This window comes from Lactuca saligna, chromosome 7 (assembly GCF_052625555.1).
Source record: "Lactuca saligna cultivar CGN05327 chromosome 7, ASM5262555v1, whole genome shotgun sequence".
Classification (NCBI taxonomy): domain Eukaryota; kingdom Viridiplantae; phylum Streptophyta; class Magnoliopsida; order Asterales; family Asteraceae; genus Lactuca; species Lactuca saligna.
Genome location: NC_136423.1, coordinates 153,929,945 through 153,944,361, shown reverse-complemented (window position 1 = coordinate 153,944,361; position 14,417 = coordinate 153,929,945). Strand labels below are relative to the sequence as shown.

At 33.3% G+C, this 14,417-nt stretch overlaps 1 protein-coding gene across 1 annotated transcript; it reads left to right on the top strand.

Annotated features, from left to right (window-relative positions):
• The first annotated feature begins 5,493 nt into the window (after nucleotides 1-5,493).
• On the top strand, nucleotides 5,494-10,438 carry GH9B8 (glycosyl hydrolase 9B8). The gene is made up of 5 exons (XM_078963495.1): nucleotides 5,494-5,843; nucleotides 5,934-6,146; nucleotides 6,233-6,433; nucleotides 6,543-6,797; nucleotides 9,620-10,438. The coding sequence occupies exons 1-5, from the start codon at nucleotides 5,604-5,606 to the stop codon at nucleotides 10,265-10,267; spliced, it is 1,557 nt and encodes a 518-aa protein (XP_078819621.1). The 5' UTR covers nucleotides 5,494-5,603; the 3' UTR covers nucleotides 10,268-10,438.
• The last annotated feature ends 3,979 nt before the right edge of the window (nucleotides 10,439-14,417 follow it).

Sequence of the window (14,417 nt, the reverse complement as noted above, 5' to 3'; positions counted from 1 at the left end):
CCCAACACAACAAAACCCACCGAACCAATCCCTAGGCTTTCCTAGGTACTCAACCTCACCCTGCCATTAGCTGCTGAAGAACTCCCCATAATGCCAGTTACCTACCTCATGAATACAGTCACATGTAACAAAGCTTAGATAATCCTTCGAGTAACTGACTCATCCCTACAATGGTTGGACTCAAACAAGAGTTGTGCAACAGGGTCAAGTCCATCACTCTTAGATTATTCAACCTTTGTCACATATGACTTGACATATTCACTTAGTACTTAACTCCCATCACCTAAGAGTTCCACAAAGCACAAAGTAAGCAACATTCATGCAGTAACACTCCAATCCACCGAATAATCACAAGCATCCAATCCTACATACTATCAAGGGTAGAGCTTCAACGTTTGCTTCAGGGGGGCCGAAAATATATATGTAAAAAAACTGTTAAGCAGGGGGGCCACAACCAAAGCTATATATTTTTGGGCCAAAAATGTATAAAATGAAAGTATGAGGACTGTTTATAACTAAAAAATTAGGGGGGGGGGGGGGCTGTACTAATAACCCATACAATAACCTATACTAGGAGCTCCCACTCTAACTACTGATTTCCTTAAGCATACAAATCATACCCAAACCAACATCACATCCTTCCTAGGCTAGCATACATCACATATCAACCCAACTTGTCACTGACTAATAAGGACTAGCATTCAAGTCTACAAGCTCATACAATTAGGCATACAAAGGCATCTCTCCTTGCATTCTATCATGCAAACACTAAGTAGATCCTTATCCCTAACTAGCATACAGTTCACAAATTCATAAATCAAATCATATCACATAACTTGTATGGGTATTTTAGAAAAACTTACTTAATCTTGACTGATTGCATGCACCACACCCTTTCTTCTTTTTGGAAAATCCGTTTCCAAAAATACATTTCTTTTTGAAAAACTTTACTAAATCCTCAGTTTGAGTTTAGACACACCCGAGAGTGTGCCCGAATCCCTCAAACCAAGGCTCTAATACCAACTTGTAACGTCCCCAAAATAATAAAATAAAATTTTCATTTTTAGATTAATAAATCGTTACTACATAGCATTCCTAAAAAACTAAGGTATTTAAGATTCAACAAAACTTCATGAAATCAGAGTAATTCACAAAATGCAGAAACATGTGGCGTGTGCTTTGCAATCATCCCAAGCTCTTCCAGTTGAAAATCAAAGTACCTGAAACATAAACTAAAAGCCGTAAGCACAAAGCTTAGTGAGTTCCACAATATACCTCATACCATACATAACTAAGCACATAACGGGTCTCACCCACTGAGATACGTACCCTGCCCACACTCGACCGAGATACGGGTCCTGCCTACATTCGCATAACGGGCCCCATGACTGAGATACGGGCCCCGCCCACACTCACATAACCATATAATCATATAAACATTCAACACATGTGAAAATAACAAAGATAATAGCATACTACATAATCATCGGGCTCCGCCCACTTATAAATCATATATGCATAACCTGATACTAGCATATTGAATAACCATCAGGCCCCGCCCAAAATACATACCAATACATACACATGCAAGAGTCACAGATACATCTAGAATCCTAACATAATAAACTATGGGCCGGTATTGGTGCCTTTGACCCACTGAATAAAGTGAGGAAACCTACCTCGATCCACTGATAAAAGAATCCTTCACTCGCTACTGATGCGAATCGGCTCCACACATTGAGCCAAGCCAAACTGATCTAAATAACTATCTAGGGCTAAACCAAAAACATAGGCCCAACGATGCCCCAATCTAACCCGACCCACTAATAACCCAAACCAATTGGGTCTACTAAGGCCCAAACCCAAGTTAGGCCCACTAAGGCCCAACCCAAACTCCTTAGGCCCAAACTGGGCTATCCAACCGGATAAGACCAAACATGGCTCAAAACAAAAAGTTCAACCCTAAAATCAAGTCTAAAGAAAAAAGCCCAAAGAGTCCACCGATCACCCGAACGCGCGACATTCTCGAGATGAACGTACGATGTTCCCGTCCAATGTCCAAAAATTGCACCAATGACTTAATACCTTAAGTCCAACTTCCAATTGTTCAAAATAGCTTCATATTATTGACTTAACCCATAAAGTTGTCAACTTGGCACCTTTGCATGTTCCAAAAGGACCTAATCATGATTTCAAGCATTCTAACTTCATAAAGATGCCAAGATGCCAACTTATGCGTTAAGACCTTAGTCCAAACTTCCAGATCTGATTCAAAGGGACTTCTTAAGTCATAAAGTTCCTGACTTTATGACTTAGAAAGACTTAATGGCAACCAAATCAAAACCCTAAGTCCCAAGCTTCACTAAAAGACTATCAAATCCTGCATAGAAGGTTTACACTTATCAAGATCCAAACTTTATGACTCCATAAACCCAACAAGGATCAAATAAGAAGCTCAAAGGTTCTAGAGTAACTTCTACTCACAAGAACCACCATAAAGGGACCAAAACTAACTAGCAAGATATATAGGAAAGAGTTTTCAAGGTTGAGACTTTATACCTCCAGAAGTTAGATCTAGGTGAGCAAAATCTGGATCTAAAAGCTCTAAGTCAAGCATTGTCTCTTCAAGAAGTTCTTCTTTCTCTTCAAGAACCAAAACACACAAAAATCACCATGAAGCTCAAGAAATACATAATGGGAGGCTAGGGTTTCGTTCTTAGGGTTAAAGAGGATGGAGGCTGAAGGGAATGAGGGTTGAAGGTGAGTTAAGGTCTTTAAATAGGGTCCAAGACCCTAACTTAGGGCTTTGACCTGGCCTGGCGAATGCAGTGTGTTCCCTTGGGGAATGTAGGGCATTCTAAAATGCTTGCGCGTCCAAATTTATGTGTACGCCACGCATACCTCCCTTGTACGCCATGCGTACCTGGTTTGGTCCAAACCCTTCTAACTTTAAATGATCATAACTTTTGCATCCCTTATCCGATTTTGACGTTCTTTATATCCACAGAGAGATAACGAGAAGCCATGCGCTTCTATAAACTTTAATTAGTCTGAAAACCAACCAAAATTAAATCCAAAATTTATAAAATGATCGAACCAACACCTTTATTGATACCCTTGGGCTCCAAAACATAAACTGAATACCCGGATCATCCAAACTACATCATCTATCTACAAATGAGCCCAAACTCAATTCTTCAAGGGTTTTAAGTTTTATATTACCCACTCCTTAATCATCACCCTGCAATAGGAAACGATTCAAAAGAGGGCGTTACATCACCCCCGAGTCTATTTAACCCCCGAGTTTAACTCATATGCTAAATATGGCCAAACTACAAACCACATGACCAGGCCTAGTACGTTACGCGTACCAGAAGTATGCTCGACGTACTGGGTGGATTGCATGATCAGGGATTCGAATGCGTACGCACCCAATAGGCACTTTTTCCATTAAGCACTTAATTGTTACAATCAGACGTGCAAAATTTAGATCCAAACCTTGAGGAACCTTTTAATCCCTAAAGTCACTAACTTGGAGCCTTTGTATGGCTCAAAAGAACTCAAACACTATATTTAGCATCCTACTTTCACCAAATGGACATAAACACATGTATGGTCGATCCTTAACTATCAAGATGTTAACTTTATGGACTAGGGACCTCAAAAATATGAAGAGAAGCAACTCCTAAGTTTTAGAGTGGAAGAATCCCACTGGATCTCATTCATGGTACTAAAAAGCGAATAAAACTCCATAGTAACTAGATCTAAGCATACAATGAGCAAGTTCCAAGCGTTATACCTAAATGAAGCTGGATATGATAACTGGAATCTGGATCTCCAAGTTCTCCCTTGATCAAAGCTCATCCTTCAAGCTTCGTCTACCTCAAGGTTCACCAACACACAAAAAGAGGTCAAATCTTCTTTATATGGGTTAGGGTTTCGAAAAAAGGCTCAAAGGGTAATGGAGGCCAAGAAATAAGGGGATCATGGGTCATAATGATGCTTAAATAGGGTCCAACCCATAAAAATTAAGGTTTGTCCCTGGACGACGTATGCATAGCGTACTAGAAGTACGTCCAATACACGCACGTCCCCCTTCAAAGTTTCACTTTAGACTCCTTGGGACCACATTTGCAACTTATTTACACACATAGGGTCAAAATGAAAAGCACCTTGAATCGGGAGTTTCATGTATGAATGTTTTTTTTTCTAAAATCGTAAGTAAAAATATATTACATTTTAACGAGGGTAATCTTAACAAAAGTTGTAGTAGACTCAAAGAACGAACATGTAGATATGAAGATCGTTAAAATATGATATTGTATGAAGGATTTACGATGTTTAGAACACAAGACCTAAGCCAAACCACAAGACCTATGCAACCAAACAATCGAGATCTCTATGGACATAAGCATCAACAACCCCAAACACCTCATCAATGATTGTTCCACATAAGATGTCAAGAGAAAAATCTAAAAAAATCATTAATAAGTACTAATAAATACAAAAACAAAATAGATTTATTTTGCAACAAAAAAAATATATATTAAGGACTAAATGTATACATAAATATTAAGGACTAAATGTGTACAAAATGATAAATATATTATCTTATTAAATCATTTTTCCGGGCTAACCATGAGTAACCGATCATAATAACTGAATGTATACAGTTTAACATATTGAATGGGTAAATATGAACGAAAAAAAAAAAAACTCATTAGTCAAATATATACAAATAAAAAAAATATATTACCCTTTTAAGTTAAATTAAGTTAAATGGGTAGCTTATATTAGGATGTTATAATTGTTACCCTCCTTTTATACTATTTTAAAACTTTTATTCTGGTGACAACAGAAACTTTAGGACATAATTTCATAAAACAATATGTTATCTATTTTAAAAGTGGTTTAAAAGGTTTTTAAATGATTAGAACCCATATCTTAAATGGAGTTTATCAATCATTTTTGTACGTTGTTTGTTACGTAAGTGTAGCAATTACAAATGCATCCCTAAAACAATAACGGAAGATCTATATGGCACATTTATTGACCTTAGCATATTTTCTCTAAAATTTAACACTAAATATAACTTATACAAATGGCTACTTCAACGCAATAATTCTTATTTCATATAACCATGTATAAAATAGATGCATGAAGATAAACAATCTTTATGCTACCAATTTAATCTATTAATAGATAGATGGTTTTTAGTGTTGATTATAAAATCGGTTCCAAACAAATATTAAGATTACGAGAGACCATAAAAATTATATTACATACCTATAAACATTTTTTAAAAACCGTTTATAAAATGATAAGTAACGGAATATAAATTTATTTAATTGAACAATTTGTGTTATTAAATAAGTAAAAGCTAATTTTTTTTTTTAAAAAAAAACAGTAACATTATTTTAAACCGTTTTTTATGCATCTCATGAATTTTTTGATATTTTTTTCCCACTTTATAAAATGATCACAGCCACACAGAGGCTCATAATTCTCTCCCTTCTTCGCTCCTAAAATCTCTTTAGGAGGGAAGAATCTGATAGAATATCGATTTGATTTTTGAATTTGAGCTGCATATCGAACTCTCAAAAATGGAGAAGACGATGATGATGAAGAGGAAGCCGTCATTATCATTTCTACACCATTGCTGCTTTCTTCTCTCTCTCTTCTCCATTTTTGACACCTGTAGATGTAGTCCTTCACATAATTATGCCGACGCCCTCACTAAATCTCTGCTATACTTTGAAGCTCAACGCTCCGGCCGCCTTCCGTACAACCAACGCGTCACCTGGCGCGATAATTCCGGCCTTACCGACGGCCTTGAACAAGGCGTACGTCACCAACATTAATGCTATTGTTTTGTATTTTGTAAATTTGTTAGGGTTTTGCTTATTCTGTTGATTTTCCGGTGGATAAAACAGGTGGACTTGGTCGGAGGTTATTACGACGCCGGAGACCACGTCAAGTTCGGTTTACCGATGGCATTCACCGTCACAATGCTGTCGTGGAGCATCATCGAATACGGCGAGTACATTGCCGGTGCCGGCGAGTTAGAACACGCCATGGAAGCGATCAAATGGGGAACCGATTATTTCATCAAAGCTCACACCAGCCCTAACGTGTTATGGGCTGAGGTAACTAACTAACTACGCCTTCACTGTTTGTAACGTACAAGTCACTAATGCGTTAATCACATCACCTGTAACTGATAACATGACAGGTAGGTGACGGATACACCGATCACTACTGTTGGCAACGGCCGGAGGATATGACGACGTCGAGACAAGCATACAAGATCGACGAGAACAATCCGGGGTCAGATCTCGCCGGAGAAACCGCCGCCGCTATGGCTGCAGCCTCCATTGTGTTTAAAAAAACAAACCCACATTACTCCCATTTGTTATTGCATCACGCCCAACAGGTACATTACAAAAAATTCAAAACTCAAAATTCAAAAATCCATCTGTATGAACAATTCGGGAAACCTGCGATTGGAAATAACGATTTGATATTTGGGATTTTTTTGGTAGTTATTCGAATTTGGGGATAAGTACAGAGGGAAATACGATGAAAGCATTGGAGTGGTGAAAAACTACTACACATCAGTGAGTGGGCACGAGGATGAGCTGCTGTGGGCCGCGATGTGGTTGTACAAAGCCACCGACAACCACCAGTACTTAAGTTATGTGATCGATAACGCCGATTCCTTCGGTGGCGTTGGGTGGTCCATCACCGAATTCAGCTGGGATGTTAAATTCGCCGGCATTCAAGTTCTTGCATCTCAGGTACGCACATCAGTAGCATTTTTCGGTCCACTTGCACATCAACACTTGTCAATTGTTCTCCATTTTTTTTTTTTGATGATTATGACGTTGATTTTACTTTTGTGTACTATTAGACTCCCTAAAATCAGCATGTTCTTTAGTCACACTAGCATAGGTCAATTCTTTTGAATTGACATATTAACATTAGTTCAACGTAAACGAGGTATATGATTTTAGTTGATTTGTTGGATGATTTGCTCTTTTAATCACCATTTAAGAGAAACTAATTTTGAAAAAAATATTATCACAAAATATTATATTTTCAACTTTTATGTAAAATAATAACCTGTTTTACGAAAAATATCATTTTACGAAATTGATTTACTTTTACTTTTCACAAAAAAATAATGCAATTTTTGCGAAATAAAGTGTTACTTTTAAAAGGTATAGTTTGCATAAAACAATGATTTTTATTTTGTAAGTGCCAACTGTTTTTTAACCACCATTACTAAAATTTAGTACGAACTTCTTATTTAGTTATTTATTAAAAATAATAGGTGAATAAGCCAAGATTTCATTTTCGAACATATATATATATATATATATATATATATATATATATATATATATATATATATATATATATATATATAATAACCTTGAAGATTCTGAGAATTGTGATTTCACTATCAAATCAAAGTATTGGGTGGTACTTCCTAATCTTTGATTGGATAAAACTCAAAAGAAAAAATAACAGAGAATGAGATAATGATTTTTCGTAAGTACCAGAAAAAACTGACCAAAATCGGTTAAATACATTCTTTGTCTGAAAACTGTCATAAAACAGTTTGGCAACAGTCAACAAACTGTCATAAATCCGGGTTTTCTATAAGAATTAATACCAAGTCAAAAACAGTTTGGACCCCGCCAGGGGCTGCCGCCCCTTGGACCCTGCTCCCAGGGGCGCTGCCCCCGGATCCCCGTTCGTTCAGGGGCTTCGCCCCTAAATGACAGTCTACTTTTAATCTTGAATAAACTTAAACAAGTGTGCACTCTACACCTTTCTTACTTGTTTAATATTTATCAAAATCACTTTTGGTCAACAAAAGTAATCTCATTACACTTAAAACACATTAATGAAAAAAATCACCAATATATATTTCTCGTATCTTTTCAAATTTCCCATAGTTATTTATGAGATGATTATAGGAATTCGTCTTTTCGTGATGTAGGCTACTATTTTGAGTATCTTATATGTTTTAAACCATAAATAATTTGGGTACAAATGAGTTAGAAAAGATACTTACTATTTGAATAAAACCAAATTGTTCGGTTGAATAATTCGAACTAGACTATTTTGTTTGAATATTCGGATTTTTGGATTGGTTTTCAACAAAAAACGTTTTGGATTGATTTTGATTAATAAAACAAAAGACGAAGTGTCCAAAAAAAAAACCGAATAACAGTTTATTCAATAACAGTTTATTCAATAACAGTTTATTCACGTAATCAATTTCAATATCAATAATACTAGATTGTGATTTATTCCATTATATGAGAATATTCATATATATGAAGATCAATAGTACAAATATGGGGTCATATTTTGAAGCAAAAGTGCACATGGGTTTTTGATGCTTTGTCTGTGCCAAATGTCAAAATAAATGTGGTAGAGAGGGTGGCTAAGCTTCTACCTTCACCTACTTATGTTCATGCCTACACAGTCACACTTTTTCATCATTACCATTTCTTTTCATCATTTTTTTTACCTTTGACTTTTGTAATTTATATAAATAATTTCTAGTTTTACATAAATGTTTCTTTGTAAAGATAGTAATTTAGCGAAAAAAATTCTTACTACAATAAGTTTTTAAGACATGATTCTTAGTCGGTTTTACATGTTTAAATTGCTTCATGTAAGCTTAAATAGTTTTTCCTTTTTTTAAAAATATGCAACGCTTTTTATAGTGAGTTATTAAAAAAAAAAACAATCCCTAGGTTTTTTTTTAATGTCAATGACATTAAATATGTAAGCATAATAAAAGCTTTTGATTTAATTAATTTATATGGACCCCTCGACTAGTCACTAAATAAGAGTCAAAAAGTTGTTGACGCCCTAAATCCTAATGGATGCTCCTGTTTGATAATTTATTTATTTAAATATTTTTTTTAATGAAGAGTATGTACAAATATTTAAATACAAACTTACGAAAGAATGTCAATAACATTCTGGTTTTCAATAGTTGTTACATTATATTAAATTATATTGTTAAGATGTAATCACATGACCATGTAATCATCATAACTTAAGTTGTATATATCTCATATGCTTATAATCATAGATCATAAAGTACATATATTAATATTAATAATTAATAAATAATTAGTGTTGATATAAACCCGACCGAAATAATCTCATATTTTGAATGAAGTGGGCCCTTTTAAGAGACACAACCATATGCTATGTAGTCTTTGCGTAAATGATTACTTCATTTTGTTTCGCTCCATGATTGCAACTAGATTTTCAAGCAAAAAAGCAACACTTATAATAAAGATAAAGCAAACATTTAAAAATCCATTTGAAATTGTAAGAAGCTAAGAATAGTTTCATGAATTTTAAAATAATTTCCAAGTTTCAAGAACAAATTTGAAATCTATCTTCTTATCTTGTTGCGGATTTTTTTTTAAATAACATGTTGCAAAATTTGTGACATTTTTATAATTCTTGAGGCAAGCAATCATTTTATTAAATGTTATATCATATAATGATTATTTTTGTAATTATCGTGTCAAGTAATTTAAATAATGGTTTCTAATATTTTGGTTGTGTCTTATTTATATAGTTGCTTACCGAAGAGAAACACAAAAAATACAAAGACGTATTAGAAAAATACCAATCAAAAGCCGAATACTACATTTGTTCATGTCTAAACAAAAACAATGGTACGAAACACAATGTCCATTTTACCCCTGGCGGCCTCCTATACGTTCGGCAATGGAACAACATGCAGTACGTATCTTCGGGGGCATTTTTGGTATCAGTATACTCAAATTTACTCCAAAAGTTAAACCAGAAAACCCTCAAATGCCATGGAGGGGAAGTAACACCTCATGAGCTTTTCCAATTCACAAAATCACAAGTGGATTACATTTTGGGCTCTAACCCATTAAACATGAGCTATCTAGTGGGCTTTGGCCCAAACTTCCCAAAAAGGGTTCACCATAGAGGTGCCTCAATTGTTTCGTATAGAGAAAACAAAGGGTTCATCGGGTGCACTCAGGGTTATGACAACTGGTACGGGTCTACTGACCCGAACCCAAATATTGTGGTTGGGGCACTGGTTGGTGGACCTGACCACAACGATGAGTTTACTGATAAAAGAGGAAATTACATGCAGACGGAAGCGTGTACGTATAACACATCGCCGCTCGTTGGAATTTTTGCAAAGTTAAATTATTTAGAGAATATGGTTTTACATGCATCTTATTAAGTAAAAACCTATACGATTAATCTTGTATAGTATTTTTAATCGTATGTGAGTTTTTTTTAGTGGCTTAAATTTGATGTTAAAGCCCTAAATTCTGTTATCTTGATACCAAAGTTGTTTGTAATGGAATATAATTATATTTTTAATATATTTTTAATTTTTTTTCTTTATTTAGACTATTTGTTGCTTTTGATACTATTTTTTTTACATTATATGTATAATTATAGTGTAAAAGATAGTGTAAAAAATAAATTTCTTCAACTCATTACATTATATTTAACACTAAAAAAATAATCTAGGTATGTTCTTTATTTAACTTTTATAATTTTATAAAACAACCCTTATACTTATTAGTTTTTTTTTTATAAAATATACTTTTATTACAAATGTTTAATAAATTATATTATCAAATATTTATGAACAAAACACTCGGGAAACAGTTTTATTAAATAAGATAACACAAATAACATTATTATATATGATCACACAAATAACTTTATTATATAAACATTATAATTGTATAAAGGATAAAATTGTACAAATAAAACTTCAACACTATATTTAGTGTTGATGAATACTATAACACTATATTTAATGTTATACTATTCACAACCACTATATATATAGTGTTAGGTATAATTTAAGGTTTGAAGATTATAGCGTAAATTACAGTCTAAAAAAGATTTTTTTTATATATGGTTCGAGATGCCCTTGAATGCATTCTATCTAGTGATGTATGATGGGCTTTGATTTTTTCTCTTAAATTAGTGTTTAATTAGTTATTGTTACCCTCATACTCGTATAATGATGTAAATTGGGCTTTTGAATAGTTTAGAATTTAGACTTAGTACAATCAATGGGCTTTTAAGTAGCTTTTTAGCGTAATTATACGAGCTAATCGTAATTATATGTAAATGTCTAAGTTATTAGTTCATGCTTATCCCGTTTATATTAATTTTTGTATGGGTAAAGATAGACCATTTATATTGAATTATATTTATTTAAAAATTTGAAGACTTTTCAATTTATCATACTTAATTGTTTGGTTAATTGAATTTTTTTGTTTATATAAGACCATTACTTCTATGCTTTTGTTATTTATACTTTCCTCTCTTCTTTTTTCGTTATTGTTATCAAGAATGCATGAAAATGAAAAATAGTGTTTATATAGACATACATGTTCAATAGAAAAATATTATTATAAGAGATGAGGAGAATAAGAACGGAAAGTGAGTATAAGTGTATTCTCTTACATTTACATTGTGCCAAGATCTCAAGATTTTGGGTGAAGAAAAAAAAAATTGATAGTAATCGTACAATCTCTTAAAAATAATTCAAGAAGAGCTAAAGGTTGGTATGATCAATCTAGATTTTGAAAGACTATAAGCTGTTTGGGTTCTTTTCTTTATTTCAGTTTATGTCCTCTTTTTTCCTTTTACTTTCTTATATTTCAAGAAAAAAAATGATTGCACATTTACAGTTTTATCAATCAAATGTTCAGTATTTGATTTTTTAAAATTAATAAATTAAGTAATTTATAAGCTATTTGGGTTCTTTTCTTTATTTCAGTTTATGTCCTCTTTTTTCCTTTTACTTTCTTATATTTCAAGAAAAAAATATTGCACATTTACAGTTTTATCAATCAAATGTTCAGTATTTGATTTTTTAAAATTAATAAATTAAGTAATTTATTAACTCACAACAATTGAAAAATGGATGTTCGGAGAACGATGCGATGGAAAACGCCACAAATGTTTCTAAAGCATTCCACGACAAACAACTTACTATTTAAATTCCAATAGATAAAACCAATCATGAATGTATTTTTGTTTCATTAAATTTTTGTTATTATTTTTTTCATAAAACATTTTAGTTATCACCATACAACGAATGAGAAAACAAACGGACAACAAGTTGCACCGCTAAATCTTTTTGTATGGTAAAACCAATTCTATTGAAGACTACATCCATAGATCTAGAGATATAGCATTGCTATGCATGATCCATGTACTTTATTAAGAAGCTTCACTGCATCCGACGCATAGAAATCAAATGTATCAAATGCAAATGGTATGAATGCGTGTTGATTTTCCATGCACGATTTCTAATGTTTAATGACCTTACATGTAGCAGGTTTTAATGAAGGATGTCCTATTGTGAAACCCACAACCCTCAAGTGTATGAGAGGGGATACCCTTGTAAGGTCCACACATGCATGTTTCCCTACAACCCATCCAAAAATCAAAACATTAGCCAATATAAGGGTTGACCTTCATTCTGTCAGATTAGTCAAGAAATTTAAAGGAGTCTATTTCTTGGTGGAAAACCCGACATGCTTAAATATGTCGACCAAAACATTCGTAACCATATCCTACCTGTATTTGAACCCCGAGATTTCTTTGCAATGATCTGCATGCTCTCCAAAAGAGTCCAAACATGCCTTGCGGCACATTGGACATAGCTCGTCAGCGGGAAATATTGGAATCATGAGTCGATATTTGAGGATGGTATGATACTCCATAGGAGACATATGTTGGCCAAACTCATCTATAAGGATAACTAGAAGAAAATCTTGAGCATGTAGTGCACGTAAACACTGGAAAACTGCTTTCTATAGAACCGTCATGTTGAAATACACTTCCATATCTTGGAGAATTTTACTAACAATGACACTCACCAGTGTATTCAAGCATTTAAGGGGGGCAGTGTTCTTAGTAGTAAAATTTATAAGGTTAATGTCTGAAAGCTTGTTACGAAGAGAAGCCAAGGTACAAGCATAATCAGAATCCAGACCATATATGTTGCTATCCTGTAAGATATGGTATTGCAATACCCAATATTAGGCTCTTGAGGCAACAAAAGCATATAAGGTAGTCTGTATTGCCGAGTATAAAACAAAATCATCAAATCTAATGGGCAGGGAAACAATTCGCCACTGTATGTCGCCAAAAAAAAGGCTACTACAAACCACAATGTCCTCAATCACCCCGCACAACCATTGTCAAAGACCAACGCCGCCTCCTCCATGTTAACAGGTTAGCACATCCTCATTCCAAAGAAAAGTTTAGCAATACATGTGTTGTGGGTGCCATCAATTTGGTAATTCAATTGAAAAATTGATATTGGAATTATATACATATCATAGAAAATCATAAAGTTTAAAAATATATCTTAACAATACAACTTAAATAATTATATTTTATATCGTAACCAATGTTTTGAAAACCGGACCGGAGATCGAACCGGTCGTCTTACCGGTTCGATGGTCCAACCGGTCAGACCGGTCTCAAAAACCGGATGATGTCATAATTATATTTAATTATATAAAAAATACAAAAAAAAAAAAAAAATTTAAAATTTCCGGTTTTGACCGGTTTTGCCGGTTCAACCGGACCGGTTTGTACCAGTTCAACCGGTTTTTACTGGTTTTCACCGGTTCAAATGAATACCGGTTTTTTGGCATTTAAGAACCGGATCCGGGACCGGTTCCCGGTTGAACCGGCCGGTCCGGTCCGGTTTTCAAAACATGGATCGTAACTCATAGTCTTATATATTTCTTCTATTAAATAATATACATAAAAGAGCCTTATATATTTCTTCTATATAAATAATATACATAAAAGATCGTTTATAATTAAGTTTTTAATTGTGAATATGCATTTTTTTGAAATAATTATAATTGTATGCTTAGTTTAAATTATATAATATTAAAAAAATGTTGATTTACTATATACAAATAAATGAAATATAAACACATTTTCTAAAATAAATACATTAAACACTTACAAATTATACATTGTCATAACTTTTATAAAAAAAATTAGATAATTGTTTTTAAGAACATATGTAGAATACATGGTTTTAAACTTACTTTAAAACAATCACACATAATAAGTTATAATATTAAATTTAAAAGGATGTAAATATCATATTGTTATATTTATTATCATAAGAGAAAGGTTCGAATATAATATAATGTTAGACAATTAAGTATTTCATATTATTCGTTTAATTGAGTCAAATCAATTTAAATATTTCAATATTATATAATTAAGTACCATAAGTAACAAATACATATTATAAGAATAAAAACTTATTGCTTTGTAGTGATTTAATGTTAATTAACTTTAATTGAAATATAGAGAGTTAAAAT

Coding starts and splice junctions, on each gene's coding strand:
- GH9B8 (XM_078963495.1), top strand. CDS start 5,604: ATGGAGAAGACGATGATGATGAAGAGGAAGCCGTCATTATCATTTCTA. Junction 5,844..5,933: donor CCGACGGCCTTGAACAAGGC/GTACGTCACCAA, acceptor TGGATAAAACAG/GTGGACTTGGTCGGAGGTTA. Junction 6,798..9,619: donor TTCAAGTTCTTGCATCTCAG/GTACGCACATCA, acceptor TTATTTATATAG/TTGCTTACCGAAGAGAAACA.